Source organism: Phoca vitulina, unplaced genomic scaffold (genome assembly GCF_004348235.1).
Source record: "Phoca vitulina isolate PV1807 unplaced genomic scaffold, GSC_HSeal_1.0 scaffold10, whole genome shotgun sequence".
Lineage (NCBI taxonomy): Eukaryota > Metazoa > Chordata > Mammalia > Carnivora > Phocidae > Phoca > Phoca vitulina.
In genome coordinates, this window is record NW_022589713.1 from 36,741,326 (window position 1) to 36,763,231 (window position 21,906).

The following is a 21,906-nucleotide window of genomic DNA, read 5'->3' on the forward strand; positions in this document are numbered from 1 at the left end:
GGTGACAGGATGGCACTCCCCTGATTTGGTTGTGTTCTAAAACTCTCTTCCTCAACAACGAGGAGGGAAAGAGATCAGCTCTCGGCTGGTCTTGAAGAAGCAAGCTGCCTTGATGTGAACTGTGTATGGGCAGGGCCATACGGCAGGGGATTACAGGTGGCATCTAGTTGCTGAGGACTGCAGTCCTACAGACAAGGAACTGAAGTTTGCCAATAATCACACGATCTTGGAAGAGGATTCCAAGGCTCGGATGAGACCCCAGCCCCCCTCCTATACTTTGATTCCAGCCTATGAGAGGACCCTTTAAAACATGCTCAAACTTCTGACCTACAGAAATTTCGAGATAAAGAATTTGTGTCGTTTCTAACTGCTAAGTTTATAGCAATTTGTTACACAGCGATAAAAACCTGATCTACCTTCCCACGTTCACGTGAGATTTAACCATGGGATCTGCTTTGGCTAATGGGAATTGGGAAAACCTGATGGCAAGTAGAAGCTTGACAAGGGAGTCCTGGGTTTCTGCACTGGCTCTTGCTGCCGCCACAAAACACATCTGGGCTAGGTTGCCGGAAGGGTGTAAGAGACACATGGGGGAGGGCTGACCTGTCCCATCTGAGTCCATGTAGACCATCCAGAACCAGGCAGCCTGTCAACTGACCAGAGTCACATGAGGGAGCCCAGCTCAGATCAGCAGAACACCCAGCTGACCTACAGACTCATGAGAAATAATAGATGCTTGTCGTTTTAAGTCACTAAGTTTTGAAGTACTCGTTATACAACATTGGTGGCAGTAGATAGTTGCCACCAATTAGAGCTGCGGGACATATTTGAGCATAAACATATATATGATCACCTTTTGGAGCTTTGTTTTTTTTTTTTTTTTAATCAAAGACTCATAAGCCTAAAGGAGAGATTGAGAGAGCTGGTCAGAGAAAAGCGACGACCGTTTGCTATAAACTCTTGACAAAAGAGAGATTCTTTTCCAGTAAGATTGAAAATACATTTTTAATTTTCTTTAGCATTTTACAGAGCATATTTAAGCAATAGCAAAAATAAAGGCCACTTACATCTTTTATATAAATCTTTCATAGAGGCATTGCCCTTCTCTTCTCTCCCAGGGCCTCAGACCTCGCCACCTTGGAGCCTCAGTGTGCTCACAGCAGGAACATTTCGGAGGTTTGGGGAGGACAGACTCACGTGCAGAGCAAGAAGTCCCTCATCCCTCTGCCTTCCATACCGCCCACCGTCACAGAGCTCCACACTTTCCCTCTAACCACACAGGGCTCCCCACAGGAAGCCTCGTAGCCGTGCGCTCCTCCGGTAAGAATGGGCAGCCAGGGTGTGCGCCAGACAGAAGAGAGGCCTGCAGATGGGACTGGAACAGAGACAGGTATGCGCCTGGAAGCTAAGGGAGAAGAAGCAAATTGAAGGTACTTTTCCATTCTGTGGGCACAGTGGGCCTGTGGCAGTCCAGAACACAGAAGCTCTGGGCCATATGAGATGGGGCAAGGGCGGGGGGGGGGGGGGGGTGTACTTTTTTTTTTTCCCCCAGAGGACAGCTCTGTTCTTTTTGATATTCCCAAACTCACCACTGGGAACAACAGAATACAGGAAGCATCCTAATTCAGTTTTGATCTACTAAATGTCAGTACACAAAATTCACTCCAAAGATTTTCCTTTGAAGTGATTTTTGTTCGCCATTTTGGAAGAGCAAAATGATGGCATCTTTCCGTAGCCTGATTATCAACTGGTTTACTCACAGACAACTGAAATACATGGAAATGCTTCTTTTTGAATCTAGCCAAGGGTAAATGTATTCAGATCTGCCCACATTTATCTATTTAACGTCCACATATATGTCTTGCAAAATTTGTTTTGTCAGACAAAACAGGCCCGAGGCCATGGATAAAAGAGGGGGAAGCAACATGGTGTCAGCGGCAGACACACATTCGCTGAATGGCAGACACAACCATGTCCTTGAGAGGAGTCTAACGTCTTTGGAATGCTTCACAGGGACCCAGTCCTAAGGATTGGACCAACACAATACTAGGGTGCTTCAGGGGTCCATCTGCTACTCTTCTGGGAGTTCAGCTCACTGGTGACAGTGCAGAGAGACCAGTCCATCAGTAACTGCATGTTGGGGAGAGACCCAACCCGCTGCTGCCAGGAGACCCAGCAGCAGGAATCATTCAAACATCAGGAGCTGCCTGGCCCCTTGCCAATCGCCTGCCACCCTGGGACTGGCCTGTGGGAGGTGCCAGGCTCCGGGACACCACTTGCCTTCTGTTTGCCCTCTGACTTCTCAGTTTTTGTTTGCAGACTGTCCTATCCCCTTGACAGAATCATCTTTTATCTCTAACAAGCTGGGGTTTCACTTCTGAGTACTTAGATTTATTCGCCTCCCTCAATGTCATGTGGAGTTCATACAAATGCTTCATGCATTCCTTCTTGACATAAGGTATCCCTAAATCAGCTCCATTTCCTTCCAAACTCACTGAAGTATGAGGTAAACATACTTGTATGAAGGGCAAGGAAAGCTAAAATTTAATAACCATTCATAAGCATTATATTCCTTTCCAGAATTTTGACTCAACTGGTGCTTGAAATGTAGAAATAAATCATGGATTAAGGATATTATTTTATAAGTGGCCTTTGTGGTCTGACTTGCAGGTGCTAAAGCCTTAAGCTGTGTTCCTCTGGGTTTGTTATTCTAGTTCAAACCTCTCTCTGCTCGTTTTATGGGATCAGTTCATCACATGTTTGCAAAACCTTCAGCTAATTTTTCACTTGTGAGCTCAACACATCAATTCCAAGCATCTACCACACTTGCTGATTACCTGTCAAAGTGACACTGGTTTTCTGTAAACAGCAAAACTTCTATCTTTGTTCTGAGGAAACAAAGGTAAGCTACTTCCAAATGACAGCCTTTACACAGTCCTGTATTTGCTGTAATGAATGCACTTCTGTTACCTCTAAAGATAGTTCCTGGGTACAGTGCAAACCTTCATGGTACAAAATGGAGAAAAAAAAAAAGTCATCTTGCTACAGTTTGAGGAATAATATTCAGTCTTCGGTTGAGAATAGAGTTCACTTTTATGATAAAATCAATAAGCTTTTAAAAATGTTAAAAACTGGTTCCTTACTGCGTGTATGTACTAAAAAAAAAAAAAAATCTAACATACCTCACAGACCAAGAATGCTGCTATGCTTCTAGGGTGTGTGATCTTCATTTTTAAAATAACTATTGCTCGTGGACCCAGAAGACATGTAAATTTGCAATATCCATCAGTCACTCCATCAAAATCATAAAATCCTTCCTATCCCTCTTACAAATCTCAAAGCAACATCACAGCAGGGATGTAATCAGCCATAACAGTTATATTTACAATATGCAATTTAACCACAATGACACACATTAAGAATTTCTTTCTTTATCACAAAGTTGTTTCCCTGAGACATTTGTGTCTTCCTATCAACGTGAAAAATGGCATCCAAGGGTAAGCATACTGTTAGCAGCACATTTCAATGGAAAAGATAATCTACCCAAAATTCTGTCAATTTCCATCAAAGGACATGATCTGGAAGATCTAAAGTTACATAAAATATACTTATTATCACATTTGGTTGTTGAACATGAAGAATTTCATGTTTAGACGGAATTTCACCCCAAGAGTCAAGGTCAACATAGGGAAGCACTGAGCTTCCCTTGCTCACCAGCCCTTCATAGCTGCATCTCGGGTTGCCGAGGAGCTGGTTCAGCCTGGTTCATCTGCAATGCCTCTCCAGCTGATGTCTGTGTTCATGAATACGCACCATAGAAAAAGTAAAAGGCAAGCAATAAAAGTACCTTACAAAGAAGTTTTTCCTGCCTTCAAACAGTAGCTGAAGCCATTTCTACAGGAATCCAGCGTATTTGCTGTACACAGTTCCAAAAAAAAAAGAGAGAGATAGCGATAAAAATAGTTTGCAATTCAGCAAATCAAATAGAGGGATGCAGATACTATGCATATTAATACTGATACAACTGACTAAACAATATTCTTGCCTTCCCACATCTTAAATATGAGTGGCGATTAACTGATGATATTGCCGGAATTGCATGTAATCAACCGGTCCTGTATTTGTTGTTGATCATCAAAATTCGTAGTATTTAATAAGTCCTAGATGGTACCTGTAAGAAGACCTTACCTCCTGATCAGTTCCATCATTTGGGTAGACTGCATAACAGTGTTTCTTTAATTAGGTTCTGCTTTAGAATGCCCAGAGCGTGCACACAGCCCAGTGCTATACAAGTGTCCACATTAAACTCAAGCAGCATTTCTCCAGCAAGATCCTGAAATTCACCCAGGAGCCCTGGGTCTAGTGTCCACATTACTATTCCCTGGAGACCTCTAATTAAATATCAAACATCTGGAAGAATATAAGGCTAACAACCAGCAAGCACATATGCCTGTGGCAGTCACTTCCCTGAAAATGGATCATTTTGCTCTTAAAAAGCAAATTAAGGTTTCAAGTACACATATTCAGACAGAGTTGGTAGATCAAAACATAATTAACTGAAGCATTGGGTATCCAAAGTGATTTGAAAAGACTGATTCATGTTCTGTCCCATACAAATATTCAGTGACTGAGAATGAGATGAATTCACAGGGATTTCAATGCACAACAAATAATTAACAATTATACAAGAGAAAGAGAAAAAAAATTAAAGGCAGTCAAGCAAAGATTATAAGCCTACTACACTCAAGTAAAAACTTTGCCCTAGAGGGCAGTTTGGAGAGTGAAAACAAGATGATCATTCTTGTTCTCTTTGTGAGGGCAGTGGGCTTCTTGTCGGAAGGTCAGAAAGTGAGGGCTTTTGAAAAGGCAACGTCGCTGTTGGGGTGAGACCCCATGCACAAGAGGGGTCCCTTACCGGTGCCTAACTCTCTCTTAGAGGCCTGCTCTTGAGCTGGGAGAATGTGGATCCAGTGACTGGTAGTCCCCTACGAAGGGGATCAAATAGAACACATTCATGACTTTGGCAAAAGAATGCATCTGTCAGCATAGATTTGACAGGCCTAAAGCTGTTGACATCCATTTGTTTATCTTTGTTAATTCGTCTGGGCTTCTAGCATAATAAATGCCACGTCTATGGTCTAAAAGAAGTAGTTCGATGGAAATATTTTGTTCCCTTTCTGGTCAATAAGGTCAACTGTATGCATTCGAAAACACCTTCAAAGAAATCATTTCTCTCTCTCTCTCTCTCTTTTTTACCAAGGTGTAACCTCTGAATACTATTCTTTTCTACACTTTGTTGACAATATATTATCATTTGAGAAAGAACTTTATTGTTCAAACTTTCATCCCAACAGCTTGGTTTATTTCTAGGTATTGGCTTCTATCACAATTAAAATTTATGCCCCTGTAGGCCTCTGCCTCTTACACAACGAGGAAATGTGTCCATTCCATACATGAAAAGATATACAAAATAATAGTGCAAGTTCAAATGCAGTTGGGCTAGGAATAAAATTTTACCTGGGTAAATCAACAAAATCATAGCATTTTGATTTTACATGTAAATTTCACATATGAATGGAATTGGTTTGAAAGCTGAAACTGACATTTTTCATTACTGTAATTGCATCTGTTATTTTAAATTACAGTGTATTTGTAATCATTAATTTGGCTTAAAGACAAAGATTCATTGGCAATTTTCAAAGGCATTAGTTAAAGGAAATTTGGATATCCTTTAAGTGTTGAACATACAAATTGTAAAAGTGGTATGGGTTCACATTAGGAGATTTTCTATACTACACAAAAGGTTATTATTTTTCAACCCCTGTAAATATATTGAACTAAATCCTGTTCGATCATACTAAAAATATATCAATGTAAATAAAGATAACAGAACTCAGTGAGAAGTAAATAAAAAGCATAATTTCAGCTTTCATATTACTAGTTATATAGAATTAAAGTGTTCTTTAAGCAGTTAGAAGTGCAGTCTGACTTGGCAATAAGGGCATTTCTGGATATTACACCAATTATAAGCCAGTTGAAGAGATGTTAGCCCAATAAGAATCTAGAAAATTTTCATCATAAAGTCTCCCTACGTAGGAATGGAACACTATTTGGCATTCTGATTTCTTGTTTTTTTAGGGATGTCTCAATGAATAAAGAAGGGACTTATATTTTATTATATAACTTGTTTTCATTTTAAATTCCCAAACAATAAAAATTTTAAAACAATGTAGGTAATTTTAGTGAGAAGGGACTTAGAACAAGGAATATTGCATCTCTTTCATAGATTCTATGAACTCTTCAAAGTGCTCTAAAAACACTATAAGTGTGATTAGCAGCAAAGCATTAGCCTAATCAAAACCTCTCCTCCCTCCCCCCCATATATATGTCTATATACACACACACCGTACAGCAATATATTCGACTAGTCTAGCTTACATCCAACAATTTGACAGTTACTCCCAGAGGCTGTGCAAAGGTTACAAATACTGTCTACTGTCCTCAGGCCACTAGCACCCACTGGTTAAGAGAGAACCAATCCTTTCCTTAAAACAACAACAACAACAAAATTCAATCACCTATTTTGAATTTCCTTTAAAATAAAAAAAATTGGGGGAATACAGTGAATTGTCCAATATATTATTACTCTGGGGCCTGTAATTTTCTCAATCTAAAACTATTTTTATACAGGGAAGGCTAGATGCCTTTAAACATAGTTTCTGCAATCCTAAATATAAAACATTCTGTTGAAAAATATGACTTTTTGTTTGTTTTTTGTTGTTGTTGTTGTTTCTTTTTTAACTTGGAGGAAAGTTCTGTGAGGTGCAAGTTTTCTCCCCACAGATGAATTTTGCAGCTTTCTTCTCCCAGAAGCACACCGAGAGCCCTGTCATCCTGTGTCTACCACATCCAGGGAGCAGAGCCTTCCCACGCTGCCGTGGCCACAGAACCTAGCACAGGACCTCCAGAGAGAGGCCCTGGAGGGGCCAAGGCATCTTGGTCTTTTCTTTTCCACACCCTTCCAGCAGCTCCCAATCCTTGGGCATCTGGTGGAGCTGAAGTCCAGAACTTGAACTTCACTAGGAAAACAAAGTCTGTTCAAAATGCAGGGTTTTCATCTTTTGGTTGGGTGATTCTTGGTCCCCCACGGATAGGAGTGATATCTAGAAGACTCAGAAGTGGGAAGAGTTCTCTATAGTCACATATATTTGACTTCATACATTCAACTTCAAAAGCAGTAGCTCAGGGATATATGTAAATAAATCCCAGTGAAGAAAAGATGATTCTAAACATAATAGGATGGGACATTTTTAGAAAGCCACATTTTGCTAACATTTGCCACACTGGTGGTAACAGGGTCTTTCTCAAATTATAAACTCCACTGGAAATGATAACCCTTTATAGAAGAAAAATAAACACCCATTCAAAGTAGCTTGTAGTTTTAAACATCTAATTTACATGTTATCAGTTAATTGGGGGAAAAAGCAATGCCAACTGTAGATTTCTTTTTTCTCTTGCAAATTTTACTTCTCAACGCAGATTTCATTGTTAAAAATGTTAATGTGTACCCCTAAGTATATCAGGAGGATATGCCTGACGTCTGTTCACCCACAGGATTCAGTTTGACTCTCACAAACAACAATGATAAAATTAGGGCATGCTAGGCTGTCTCCTTCTGGTAAGGAAGCTAAATGTTTATGAGTGTAACATATAATTTAATCATACATTCCTGCAAACGATCAAGAATAGAGCGTGCTTTGGGCTGGCCAAGTCTGTTTTGAACTTGTTTCATTGTCTTTACACTACTTTCTTCCTCTCAACTCATTCTACCTCCCCTTCCCGGAAGCCCAGAAATGAGGGATCCCCCATTTTGCTTAGGGCTCCTTGCTGCTATTTCTGTTTCTGTTACTATTTCCTTTTCTTAATGCAGCATTTTGTGCCCAAGACGATCTTCCTAACCAACAGTCCAAGCAGTCTCCCCATTATTTAAACAGTTGCAGGAACTGTCCCTGAAGATAGCTAATGGATAACGGCTTTATCCCGAGACTTTCAGTTTGATGATGGCATCTCTCTATCACTAACAAAATATTCACTCTGGGACCTAAGCTAAAAATGTGTCATGTCTTGCCTTCATGCTTTGGCTGCTGTCTGGGTGTTTGGTAGATGCATGTAAGTTTGAACTGACTGTCTGAAGTGGTGAACTTCAGTAATACAGAAATTATGTATGCAATTCTCTGTGTGACCAACATCACTAACATTTTGTGATGACGATGACAATGACAATAAAGATGATGACAAAGGCAATAAGAACAACAGCAGATCTGGGCAGATACTGGTGGCTGGTGGGGGAGTTAAAACTATGTTTCCCATTTCTAACCACAGTCCTAGGGCAGCTTTCTGAATTTGTGTTGCATGTGAAAGATTGAAGAAATACTGGGGTAAACAAGGTTAACAGATTTCTTACAGCACATCTCAGACTCTGTAATATGGTAATGTGTGTCAACATCCTCTAAAAATGGAAAACTGTACTTTCAGAGTTTCCCAAATATATTTGATCACAAAGTTTTATTTTTCAGGGGAACATCTATTAGCATCTTTGATAATATTGGCTATTCTATGGAACCTATTAGGAAAAATACATTCTACTCATTCTAAATCCTTGTTCATGTCCAGTGATATTTACCATCCTCTATCTTTTTGACTATGGAAAAATCATCACTGACTAGCTGATTTGATTCATATTTGAAATTATGTGTATTTCCAGCTTGTGAACTCTTAGGTGCTTCTAAGTGGAGGCTGACTTATTTCTTGGTAATTAATTTGGAACACCAGTAAACAACTACTTTAAGCACAACCAAGGGTTATTTTTACTAGTAAACTGTGGAGAGTCTTCTCTCAAGATAGTCTATCGTTGTTACAAGAAGATGAAAAGGGAATATCATGGATATAAGAATTTTTTTGTGAGTGATTCATTTTAATTTGGAGCATTTTAAGAAAATTTTATGTATGTCATACCCAAAGTATTTTTCTTGAACTTGATCATTTAAACCATGTCTCCATATTCTATTCACAATTCTGAATATACCTATAAATAACTTTTTGTCCTCATTATTAGGCATCTTATTATCTATTCGTTAGAATAAGAAAATTTGCAATGTCTTTTAATATAGGAGTGCAGCTTTGGAAGTAGAAATAATGTTTGAATTTTTTAAAACTTAGGAATAGAACTGAAAAGGGATAAAAGTAAATTTAAAAATAAGACTAAAATTATTTTTTAAGGAAAAATAAGAGCTCTTGTAAGAGCTTCCCTAACTTCCTTACACACCTGGTTTTTCACTGATATTTACTGTAGTTTCTGCAAAAATATGAAGCCATTCATTGCCCACGATCCTGAGTCTCTGAAAATATGTAGATAAATTATGACAAAAGTGACCTTTGTCCCCACTCCAAGCCAAAGGCACTTGAAATAATAGGGAGCTAAGAGTCAAGAACAAAGACACTCCTCCTATCCATGGAAAGCTGGATGTACTCAGCCCAAGAATAGAAAATGAAAATTCAAAGTCTCTCCAGGGAAGGTGGGAGGAGAGCGATTATGAAGACGGTGATTTCTATTAATAATATACCTTTGGAAAATGAGAATTATTCATCATTTCTCTGTAGTTATAAATCACAACAGAACTAAATCTACAAAGGTAGTATTTTGGAAATATATTATCCAGCCAAAAGAGCAAGCAGTTGAATAATCTTATGTGTGATCCATATGAACAACTTGTTGAAATAAGAGAAGTAAAAAAAAAAAAGTTGGAGACTGAACTAACCTCAAAAAAGAATCTAATTTCCATATAATAACCTAACAGGTTGCTCTTGAGGCCTCTTTCTCTTACCATGGCTAATACCTTTGGAGACACCCTCTAGGATGACTGAAATAGCGGTCACAAGATAGCTTCAGCAGCGGGAAAGGAAAGCAGTTCCTCCAGGCATTAAAGGCCACTTTGAGAGAACAAACTAAAGCAACGTGGAACCACACAGAATGTGGATGTGGCTGCTTATGGCCAGTTTGATGATTCAGTTATGAGGGGCCCCTCAGCAAAGTCAAGAGACAACTTGTGTGTAGACACTGTCAGTGCCCACATCCCCTCATCCACATGCCTTCACAGCCTGCTGGCCTGCTTTCCAGCCACCAGCACCTGCATTTCTCTCCCTGAGGATTTCTCTGGCCTCTGGAATCTGTTCTGCCCACGCTTACAGAAGGCCAGAAATGCGGGGGAAAGGCCGCAAGCAATGACCCACGGAAATGGGAGGACAAAGACCCCAGCTCCCTCAGCCCTTGAGTGGGATACCTCAGCTTCATGTTCTGTAGCTCTCAGATTTCCCCAGTGGGGTCTAGCCCCGGTCAGCCACAATGGTTACTTGCTTGAAAATGAAACCTTTATTGAATTATTTCTTCACTCCCCTACGAGTGTTTCCCAGAATTGCCTCTCAAGTAAACTAACTGTACTCAGATCTTTGTGGCCAACACTGTGCCCAACAGTAAAACACAGCAATCAGAACTGGACAGAAGTGATAAAACACTATATTTTTAGAGCACAAATAGTTCTTATGTAACCCCTTAAGTAAGCTGAGGTTCCTTACTTAGGGTAAGCAAATAGCAATACATAACAACAAATCCTTTCCCATGAACATATCTTAAATTCACCAGAAGCGATTCTTTGTTTAGGTGCATTTCCCCCTGCATTCTATACAAATAATGGGTAGATTTCAGTGATGGAAATTTGAGTTTACAGCTCTACTAGAAGGGAACAAATGCTTAATTTAAAAAAAAAAAAAAAAACCAACCCTAGAAATGCTTTTCCATTTCATTATGTTTCTTATTTTTTCTGGGAGTAAATTACCACTAAGCTATCGCCCTTTCTTTTTCAACAGAGAACCAGCAGCTGCATCCATACAAAAGATGGGCAACACACATTCTACCCATGGTTGTATCTAGTCTAAGCCAAGATATTTTACAAAAGTATTTAAAATAAAAGTAGGGAAAAAAATCTCTGGAATCCAGGATAATCAGATCTAACATCCAATGATCTCAATTGACCTTTCACATTTAAAAGAAAACTCTAGATTTCACCTGTTAGATGTAAAGTTGTAATAACCACTTTCCTCTAGGACTTCTTCAATCACAGTCTGAAGTAGAAAAAAAAAGGAATTCAGGTTAATACTGAATTAAAAGCAACAAAATAAAATTGTTCAAGGCATTGCAAAAACCTCACCTGCATCTGCTCATATGTTATTCCCTCCTCCAAATCAGAGCTGGTATGTAAACCTGAAATAGATAGGTTATGGCAAGTGTGACCTTTGGTTCACATTTTCTTAGTGGGACTTTGTTGACAATTACAACTCAGCGGTAGTGAAAACAGGGTCAATTGAGTCATGATGAAGAGGAGTACTTCTAAGCACATTCCAAATGATCTTGCTTTGAATATTCAAACTCTGTTTCTCTTCCTTTAATAACTGGCTGCTTTGGGGGTGGCCATCACAAAATAATACACAAAGATTTGGGGGCATTTCTCAGGGTATAAATTGGGCAATTAAGTTAGAGAGGCATGTGTGTGCACGCACACATGTGCGCCCATGTCTGTGAACACTAAGGACAGGTGAGGAGTATTCCCAGCACAAATGACCTGATGTTTTCTGATTAAAACACTCTCCTTAAGCTACAAGCAAAACCAGTAAATATGTGCTAGAAAGAAAATGAACTCTTAGAGGGAGGCAGAAATAGACAGGGAAAGACAATGAAGACCTGGTCCTTTCATGTGACTGCTAGAGGGAAATAAAGTGCACTTAGTGCCAGGAGGTGATACTTTCTTGGATGGGTGCTCGAAGGATGATAGACTAGCACCTCACCCAACCGAGTGCCGCCCAAAGCAATGTTGGCCAGCTTCCACTGCACTCCATCAACACTGGTGCATGCAGGGAGGCCCAGGAGCCCCCTCCACTTAGGAGAGACAAGAGGGCATGGGTTGAAGTGGAGGGGAGGCATGAGGCTGATGAGTCCTGGCAGCTCCTCTTCAAAGCTCTGGGCCAAGGTGTTCCCCAAAGTGCCTGCAGAGTCTGCCGTGTGAGCCTGTGGCCAGCCTGCTGGGATGGGACTCGCCTGCTTCACCCCAGGATGCCCTGGATGTCTGTCTGCTCCCTCTCAGGCCGCTCTGAGATTTCCACCAGAGCTCTTGGTTTCATCAGAATCACTACTGTAAGAAGTCTGGCCTACAGACTGACTGACCTGCCCTGGGGGTGCTTTTCAAAGCAAAACACTTTAGACTTAGGTGGCAGTTCATCTTGATCTTATGGGTTTCTCAGAGACTATTTTAAAAGTAACTCTGCCTACAGGTTGGCTTTATCCCAGGAGTCCAAGATGTAGGGAAAGGTTGAGAATTAATACATGAAATGATTTACCTAAACTGAGTGAGGGGATGGCGAGTCTCCCTTTAACCATCATTTCTAACCATGCCACTGAGTGATGTAACTATAGTTTATAGGGATTTGAAAATTATTTAGGATCTCTGAAACCTCACAGTAGCTTGAAAACCTCTTCTGAGAGTTCAGTTATCATGAGAAGTGTTACAATATGCGGAACCCCTACTAATGGTCAAGCACTTCTTGTATGTTTACACTGATCCTCATTATAACCTATGGAGCAAGTGCCACGTTTACCCCCATATTATAGGCAAGGAAACTGGGGTTCAAGAGGTCAAATAATTTGCCCAAGGTCAACTACTAAATGCTGGAGCTGAGATTCAAGTTTAGGCATCCAGGTTTTGTGAATCTGCACCTTTAATCCCTATGCTACATAGCCTCCCTACGTGAGATTTATGCAAAAAAGAAAAACAAATTAAATATGTCTGATGTGGATTCTTCAGGTAAGTTTCAAATGTTCTCCATTTTCAATATTCAAACTCTTCATTTCTGCTTTTTATCTCCCTGGATGCTTTTGGGCATTTGATTTCCCATCATCAGATAAGAAGAAATAAAAGGAAATATAATTCACCCACACAGAGTCTGCTGTTTGCTTATGGCATTAATAAATGATCAAAGAAGCTGCCACAACAGGGTACGATGAATCTCGTAGGGAATTTCTATATTCGTACTGTATATCCCTTCCAACTATTGCCATAGATAATCAAAATAAGCTCTATTTTTCTTTTAAATTGAAGATAATCTTTTAAGGATAGCTGTTGATCCAAACAATATATTTCTTTGTGAAAGCCAGACTTTCTGTGGTGAAGACCATTACCTGTCAGGTCATCTGGGGACAGGCTGTTTCCAGCTGATGAATGACGTAATGAATGGTAATCTGCTGTGAAAAAGTTGGGCTCAATCGGTTCTGGAGATCCCTGAGATAACTGGAACAGAAAAGGCAAAGCCACATGTTATTCTATAGTCAGAAGCAAATGACAGGAGACCTCTTTCCCTCTGTCTCGGCATGGAGAATTTAGTCCTTGTGGTTTTCAATCTCTTGTAAATAGGAAAGGCACATCTTCTTTTCAAAAGAACTTCTAAATTGGAGGCAGGCAAATTATAGTGAAAGCAAGGTAGACAATTCCCTGGTCACACGAAAAAACAAAAACAACTCTGCACTTAATGGCTTTATGAGAGCAAGATAAAAATGGATAGAAAAATAACGGCATAGGCTTGGGACATCAAAATGTTCTTTGTATCAGGCATATGAGGAATAAACCTAATTATTCAACAGAACAATATGCTTAGCCCACATCATCATTGTTTTTTGTGTATCTCCTTTAAACAATGCCTTCTTGTTTGACCGAGGCAAACAAGTTTCTTAATATATTTTTCTAAATTACTATTCTTAATTTTAATCTCCAAACATTAATCCCCAACACTCTAAAGGAGAGAGTAATTCACTAAATGAAAGTCTATTAAGGTTCCAACTGTTTGATGCTCTCCCACAAAGCTGAATTTTTTCAGTGGAATTTTAGGCTATAAACATTTTTCAACCTTTTTTTACTTTTAATTCCAACCAGCACTTGGGCTGGTCAAGTTTTCATGCCTATGTTAATATAACATACTTTTAAAATGCCAATTCTTATTAATAAACCAAAAACAAATGGCACAGTTTTGACTATGCACTGGCAGTCACCTTGGATTCACATACTCTGCTCATGAATTAAAATACACCATTGTTCAATCACTTGAGAAAACTGGCAGTATTCATTAAGATTCAACAACATATGTCTACCGTATGACCTTGTAATCCCACTCTAAGGTATACACACAAGAGAAATGAGGACTTCTGACTCAAAACTGGAGAAAACCCAAATGTCTACAGACAGAAGAATAGATAGATTGTGGTGTGCTTATCCAATGGGATTCTGCAAAGCACAAAAAACAGCAACATGAATGAATGAATGTTGAGCAAAAGAAGCCAAAAACACCAAAGAAGATGCAACATATACCTTCACATATAGGCACTTTCACAAGCAGACAAAACTAACCAACGGCGATGAAGATTAAGATAATGATTATGTTGTGGCAGGGGGTGGGATCTGACTAGGAAAAGGCAGGCAGGAGCCTTCTTCAGTACTGGAAATGTTCTACCTAGTGATGTGGGTGGTGGTCACCCAGGGGAATATGTACATAGAAGTCCACGGAGCTGTACAGGGACCTCACTGGATGCATTCTGCATTTTATACCTTAATAAGAACATTTTCTATAAGCAATTGATCATTATTCCATCTGTGTACTTTGGACACTACTAATACAAATTATTTCTGTGTTTTCCAGTCTCCATGTTGCCAACAAAAACTACACTCTAGGAAAAAACTATAGTTCCATCCTTTTTTATTCTTGAAAATTTATTTTCCTTACTTCAATGACAACTGATAAAACTAATATCCCATCTGTAAAATGACAAGATCGTAAGATCGCAACACATTGCAGGGCAGGAGGATCTGATAGTCACACGCCTTAATAACATTCTCATCAGTGCTATTAGGATGCCACAGAGGTAGGCCTAAGCACTCTGTATTTCTCACAGCCAAGCTAGTAGGTTGCTCCAACTAGGCTTCTTAATATGTCTTGTAATGCTGAAAATGATTTCCTGGTATTGCCTTCCAAATGACTTCAGATGGGATTGTTTTTCATGTGGTTGAGCATAGGAGTAATTTGGCTGCCTGAAATGCTCCTCCTAATTATGGAAAGCTTAGTTAAGTCAACTTAATTATTAAGTAAACACCTTGGAATCCTAACTCGTTCACAGACAGGAAGGTGTTTAAAGCTGCACAGTGAAGTGTGTGAATTGTGAGCTAGGAGGTCAAGATAGCCATTTTACGAAGACAAGGACAAGTCCTTATTGATTCACACCTTGAAGAGAAGAGTGGTTGAGGATGCCAGTGCTTCTTCCATTACAGTCTCCTTCAGGCTAAGAACTGCAAATCCTCAGAGGGATGGGCTCATGGATGAAGGCAAGGACTAAAATTCATTGGTCTTGTGTTTGAATCCCAGATACATTTATTTTTATTCCAGAAACTTCTCAGAACTTCTTCTTGCAGTTCCATTTTTTGACATACATATTCTTTCAGCACATCTTTTTTGCCCCTTAGCCTATGTCATGCTCTGAGCAGGTTTTGCAAAACAGATGAAAACTACTGAATCACATATACCAATGATCCATCCAGCTTATCAGCAGCATGCTGGGCACCAGGGAGGACACAGCAATGATGTGGCTTGCTATTTGCCTGGGAAAATAGGCTAATGTGAATGAACAAGAGGGAGAATAAACACTGAAGTGTAAAATGAGGTGGGGAGTTCTAAGCTTCCAAAAATAAGCATGCTTCATGAAGACTAGCATGATTTTCAGAAGCTCTGTAGCAGAAACACTGGAGCCGAGCCTTGAAGGGTGGATTTGGGTGGATGCAAGGAAGTGAAAGAGACATTGCAGGTGAGTGGAACTTGGGGGCAAAGCCCGGGCACTGCCTACCAGTAGCAAGGTGATGAAAGGGATATGATATAAGTCCATGTTATAGAGGTGTGGGGATCTAGATTGAGAGGAAGACAAATGCTGTTCACTAATTCAGCTGGGATTTTTTTATCAACTCTTTGTGTGCCACGCACAGATCTAAACAATGAAAAGAACCAATGGTGGCCAAAAATTGTACTCTTGGAGCTTATTGCCTAATTAAGGAGGAATATAGCTGTGAAATATCAACCTGAATATATGTGAAATTGCAACTGTGCTGAATGCATTGAAGGATGGGCCTGTGGTTCTAGGAGGTAACGGGCAGGTTTAACTTAGACAGGAACGGCTTTCCTGAAAAAATGACACTTAACGCTGAGAGCTGAAAGAATGAGTCAAGGATGGAGAGGGAAGATCTTGAAAAGCAGGAATACAAGCATTTGCAAAGACTCAGGAGGAGGCTGCATGGTGGACCGACGGTACCTGTGGCTAGTATGAGACCACAAAGAACAAGAGAGGTATGAGAGGTGGGCCGGGCTTGGACCAAAAGGGACCGGGAATACTGTGGGGACGATATGGCAGTTTATACTTCGAGCCCCTGAACAGCTTTCTGTGTGTCTGTGTGGGTGCGTGTGCGACACGGTCAGATTCCCGTTTTGAAAGATCACTCTGACAACAGTCTGCATGGGGCTGGGGATGTCAGGGTGGATGCAGACCAGAGGAGGCTCCTGTGAATAATGCGGGCCTAGAAAGCTGGATGTCAGGGTTTAAACTGTGGGGCAGGAAACTGGAGGCTTCTAAGGTTTTTTGGTATGCTAAAAAAAAAAAAAAAAAGCCGGTGTTTAGAAACTCGGTCTGGCAAGATGGATTGGAGAATTGGAGAACAGGGAGGTCAGCAAAGCAGCTATGACACTAACGTCAGAGAGAAGTTCTAAGACCTTGGACTAGGTGGTAGCCAAGAGGAAGATCGAGTACCCTCCCAGGAGCTCCTACAGCCACGTATTGAGTACTTAAACATTCTAGACACATTGGATGTTCTGTTTGGTTCCTATAACTACCTCTAAGGTAAGCATTATCTCAGGTTTACAGATGGGGACACTGAAAAGGGATTTGCTCAAGGATCATAGCTAGTAAGTGGCAGAACCAGGGCTGTAACCCAGGGCTATAACATCAAAGGGCAAGCAAAACCGCCTACATGAAGAAGATGCTCAGGTGTTAATGACTTATGGGACAAAAGAAATAACGTGGAGCAGCAGAACATGACTGCAAGGTTTAAAGACTGAGCAGACGGAAAACGTGCCTGCCGTGATAGCAATGCAGACATAGGAAGGAAGAAGAAGGTGGTGAATCCAACTCTGGACACACCAGATAGGCAAGAAAAGGCTCAGCCCATAGAGGGAATATGGATGCTACCACAGAACGGTTCGGAGCAGCAATCCCTGCGGTGGGCCAGTGCCTTGTGGGCCCTCTCCTGCCTCGCAAACATTCAGCTTAGAGGGGTACTCCCATCTTTGGCATATATGTTCTCTTTGGAAGAATGCTTAAGACCCTCCTTCTGAACTGACATCAAAGGGCTCCCCTGCTCTGAATAAACATCTACAGTTCTAAAGAGCAAATGACCGTACACACTTTTGAACTAAAGCCAAGCAAATATTAAAGAGAACAGACTGCATCACTGTTACTACCCCTCTCCCCCAAAACTCACTGATTTTGAGCAAGTATTGAGCAATTTTAGCACTTCATCGTTCAACTGAGAATCTAGTACTTTTTAGGCCAAACCTAAATGAGAAACAAAAACTGTAATCTTCATTAAATTCCCCAAACTGTATCTTCTCTTCCATGTCATAAAATAAGGCTATCTTTGCTGCAGAACAACTACACCAATTGTTTGCAATCTAATCAGTTGAGGTAGAAAAGAAATGAAACAGCGTAAATGAAATTAGGTGCCAGAAGTGAGAAAATTTTTAACGTGCCACATCACACGTCACTCACCAGTCCTCTGATCTTTTTTCCTTTAGATTTTCCTGTTCTGTTCGACTGAGTTCTAACACGTTAAGACATAATATATTGTCTTATTTTTCATCTTTTCTAACCTCGAGCTCCTTTCTTTTTTATTAGTTTTTTATAGGCCACTTTGTTAACAGACATGTCCAGTATTTATACTCACTTTTCTCCGATACGTAAGCACCCACACACGTATGCATGGGCACCTTCACAGGGATGGTCCATCATCCGTGTCCATGTGATGCACATCGCATCCCCACTTTCACCCCTACTTCCCCCGGAAGCAGCCTTGCTGCTGAGCCGTTTACATTTCCACCAAAGACCGTCTTTCTAACAAAGAATTCCAAAACTAAACATCGGCTGGAAAACCACTGTTCTATGCTATTTACAACCACAAGCTCATCCTCCCAGGACCTCCGTTCAGACACTGAAGGTGGTATCCAGGGAGAAGATGAATAGTAGTGGCCTGACCCTGCTGGGCAGGACAGCCCTGCTCTAGGAACTTCTCCACTCGGTCCAAACAGGTTGGTGCTGGGCACTGCTGATTTATGATGCCTCCATGGGGCCCTGACAAGGGCTAGGCAAATATAAGGCGTAATTATGATGTGCATCAAAAGACATTAATGAAAGCATGAGGAGAGGAGCAATCTGCTAACTGGAAAAGAGCCCGAAACCTGGAGTTAGGAATTAAAGAGACTGCCAGCTCCTGAATAAGGTAAGCTTGCCCTTGCCAAGCTGAGTTGAAGTATAGAGATTAGGAACCAAAGAGAAGTGCTCGCCTTTCCTTGTAATTTCTTTATTTAAGAATGTGTCATTTTTCCTATAGAATTCCCCAGTCTGGATTGCCTGCTTATCCCCATGGGGTCATTGCACATGTTCTCTCGACCCATGTGTCTGCTACAGGTGCGTAGCTAGAGGTAGAGCAGGGTTGGTAAACTTCTTCGGTAAAGGGTCAGATAGGAAATACTGAGAGATTTACAGGCCGTGTTGTCTCTGTCACGGCCACTCAACTGTGCCTAGAAGGTGAATGCGACCATAGGCAATACTGTGAGTGAAGGCAAGTGGTTGTGTTCCAGTAACTTTGTTTCCAAAAACCACAGTCTGCCCACTTCCAATATAGAGGCTTCCTCGGATGCAGATCCAAGCCTTTAGCGAATATACTTCATAGATGGTACTGCACGTCCATCAGGAGGCATATAACGTCTGGCTGCCCCTCTTTTTGTGACATTAGCAAGCCCCTGGGGATGATGTCTAGATCCGTTATTAGAGGCTGCAGAATGGCGACGATTTTTATTCCTCTGGTTCTTATTAGCTGAAGGACTACTTTAATGAGAAACTTCCCCTCATCAATTTAGTTACCCTGGGATAGAATTCATAAGGCAACGGCAGAATAAATGTTTGATTCTTTCCTTTTGTAAATAATTTTCAAAATAATGAGTTGGTTACTTAGCATCCTCCAAAGGAAACCAATGAGGGACTTTTCTTTTTCTGTCATGAACTCTTAGATGTAAACTTTAGCTAATGCTTTCAATCTATTGCAGTTATTATTCTTATTGATGCTCTAATTATTCAATAGATAGCCAGTGGGAGCCTCTTTAAGTTGGTTCCTGAGGTCCTTTTGACACATCCTCAGCTATCCTTGATGGCATCCTCACTACACGACCTACTATGTCAAGACTTACCACCTAATCTTTTAGCCCCTGCTCTCAGCTGTATCTCCGGGGCTCCACGGGTGCTAAGGGAGCTCACTGCTGCTTGCTTAGTTTCTAGACAACTTAGTGAAAATATTAGGAAATACGTGTATTTTTTAAAAAGATTTATCATGAATTCATACTCATTCATACTGGGATTTCCAATTCTAATTTGAATTAATATATTCCATCTTGTTTCTGTTTCTCCTTTCTCCCATGCCGAAAATCCTAGTTTCCCAAAACACTATACAATTACTCACATGTTTTATTCCCCTCGAATTTTTAGCCAAGGTTGAGCAGATTGGACCGCAGATCAGCTTAGGTAAGTCATAAATAAAGAGCTTAGTTTCTTAGGAAACAGCTTTTCTATTATTTCACTCTTCTATATATCCTGCTGGGTCTCAGGCCATTCATCAGAAGGCACAATCATCCCATAATGATTCCTCAAACTGGAGACATGGAGTCCCTGGATTTCAGGACAAATTTCAGAGGGGAAGTGGAAATCAAATGCATTTTATGAACTATCACTGCTTGCTTCTTCCACAGCCCTGGGGTGGGTGACTGTGTTAGTCAAAAGCTAATAGGCCACTCCACCGAGATTATACAGGGGATGAAAAATTCATTTCTGAACAAAAATTGTCACAAACAAAAGATTAGACCAGAAAGGGAGGAAAAACAGAGGCCACAGACTCTTTTCATTTGTGTTTAGATGAGGGCAGGAGGGCTTCTTTTTATATCCATATAAAAATATATAAATATAATATATGCCAATATATGTCATATAATATGTTATACACATCAATAAAGAATAGAACCGATACAGACTATATTATACAGAATATATTTATCAACATAGAATATATTCTATATTCAACAATCATACATTGAGCTCTATCATGTGCCAGGCACTGTGCAAGACTGCAGGTAATCAAAGATGAATATAACACACTCACTGCCTTTGGGGGAAACAGAAATGAAAGCTAGATAAAAAGCTATTTAAAACACAACAATGTGAGTGAAAAAGTGCCTGAAGCACAGAGAAAGGGGAGATTGATTCTGAACAGGGAAAATCGAGGGAGATTTTTATGGAGAAGCTGACCTCTCGGTTCAGTGGTGGAGAATAGGAAGCATGTTAATATTCCAGGCAGAAAATCTGTTTCGTGCGCAGGAGGGGAGGCCTGTGCACCATGATGGTATGAACCACCACGAGCTTGTAATTATCAGAGAAGGGGAACATAGCATTCCTCACAGGAGAATTTAATCTGCCTCCAAACAACACTGAACAGAAGGCTAAGTCTATGCCCCCTTGAGTTCCCTCACCCAGGCTCCCCGAACGCCCTCTACCACGCCATTAATCCCTTTCCACTCCCCAGACCAAGGACAGCAGGTACGTGCCCCGAGAGGTGCCGCCACTGTACAGGGAAGGCCAACAAGGCAGGTGGGGCCATTCTAACAAAAGAGAATCTTTTTTCTATCAGGAGAGACAAGAAACACAGCAAGGAAGGGGTGCAAACCAGTAAACCTCAGTAACAAAAGAGCAAGTGATCTGCTTTAAGGACATGCACGGGTGGAAGATCAGCCTCAGGGGAAGAGTTGGAGGCCCCTCTGTGCATCGGACAGCTTGCTGCGGGCACTTTCATCTCTTAAAGCTGGGGTTTCTGTCAAAATAAATTTGTGTACAAACTGGATTATTCCGCATATCATTTTAATAAGAATATTAAAACCTAGCAATATGTAATATTTTCATGGGATATTTGAGCCTCTGTCTTCCTAAAACATATTTATTGGTACTCATGGTACAATATGTAAATATCATAAAACAAATATCCACAGTCTCATCCACTTGTTTTGAGCTCCTCGAGCTTTATTTCTTGGCCTGATTTGCCAACACAACCTGTGAAAGAAATTGTGCTCTTTCATCTCTGATGATGTAGGGTTTCTGTTTTGTTTACCTGCCGCTGTCTCTCTTTTCCCATCTCCTGTTTGTGTAGGTGCAGACGTCACGGAGGTAAGGCAACAGAGCAAACACACTGTTTGCATTTCTTACCAAAGAGCCCATCATACTGCCTGGATAAGGAGTACATTTATGCTTAAGACTAGATCCATGAAAAGGAGAAAGAAACTTTAAAGAAAAAGTTCATTGGCCACATGACTGTTTCAAAGTTTAAGTGGATGATAAAATAGATAGATAGATAGATAGATAGATAGATAGATAGATAGATAGATGATAGATAGATGATAGATAAA

At 40.6% G+C, this 21,906-nt stretch overlaps 1 protein-coding gene across 7 annotated transcripts in view; it reads right to left on the bottom strand.

Annotated features, from left to right (window-relative positions):
* Positions 1–913: 913 nt before the first annotated feature.
* The window catches only part of LOC116635089 (serine/threonine-protein kinase Nek10-like), an 87,533-nt gene continuing 66,540 nt past the window's right edge, over positions 914–21,906 (bottom strand). For 5 of the 7 annotated variants that reach the window (XM_032408827.1, XM_032408825.1, XM_032408830.1 and 2 more), the window contains 4 exons: positions 13,286–13,394; positions 11,265–11,317; positions 11,123–11,178; positions 1,554–7,163 (listed from right to left, as the gene is read on the bottom strand). In XM_032408827.1, the coding sequence (XP_032264718.1) occupies positions 7,115–7,163; positions 11,123–11,178; positions 11,265–11,317; positions 13,286–13,394 (267 nt within the window). In that variant the 3' untranslated portion in view covers positions 1,554–7,114. Of the gene's footprint in view, positions 1,406–1,553; positions 7,164–11,122; positions 11,179–11,264; positions 11,318–13,285; positions 13,395–21,906 lie in introns of those variants that run through there. The other 2 variants (XR_004300100.1, XM_032408826.1) reach the window with 2 other exon arrangements.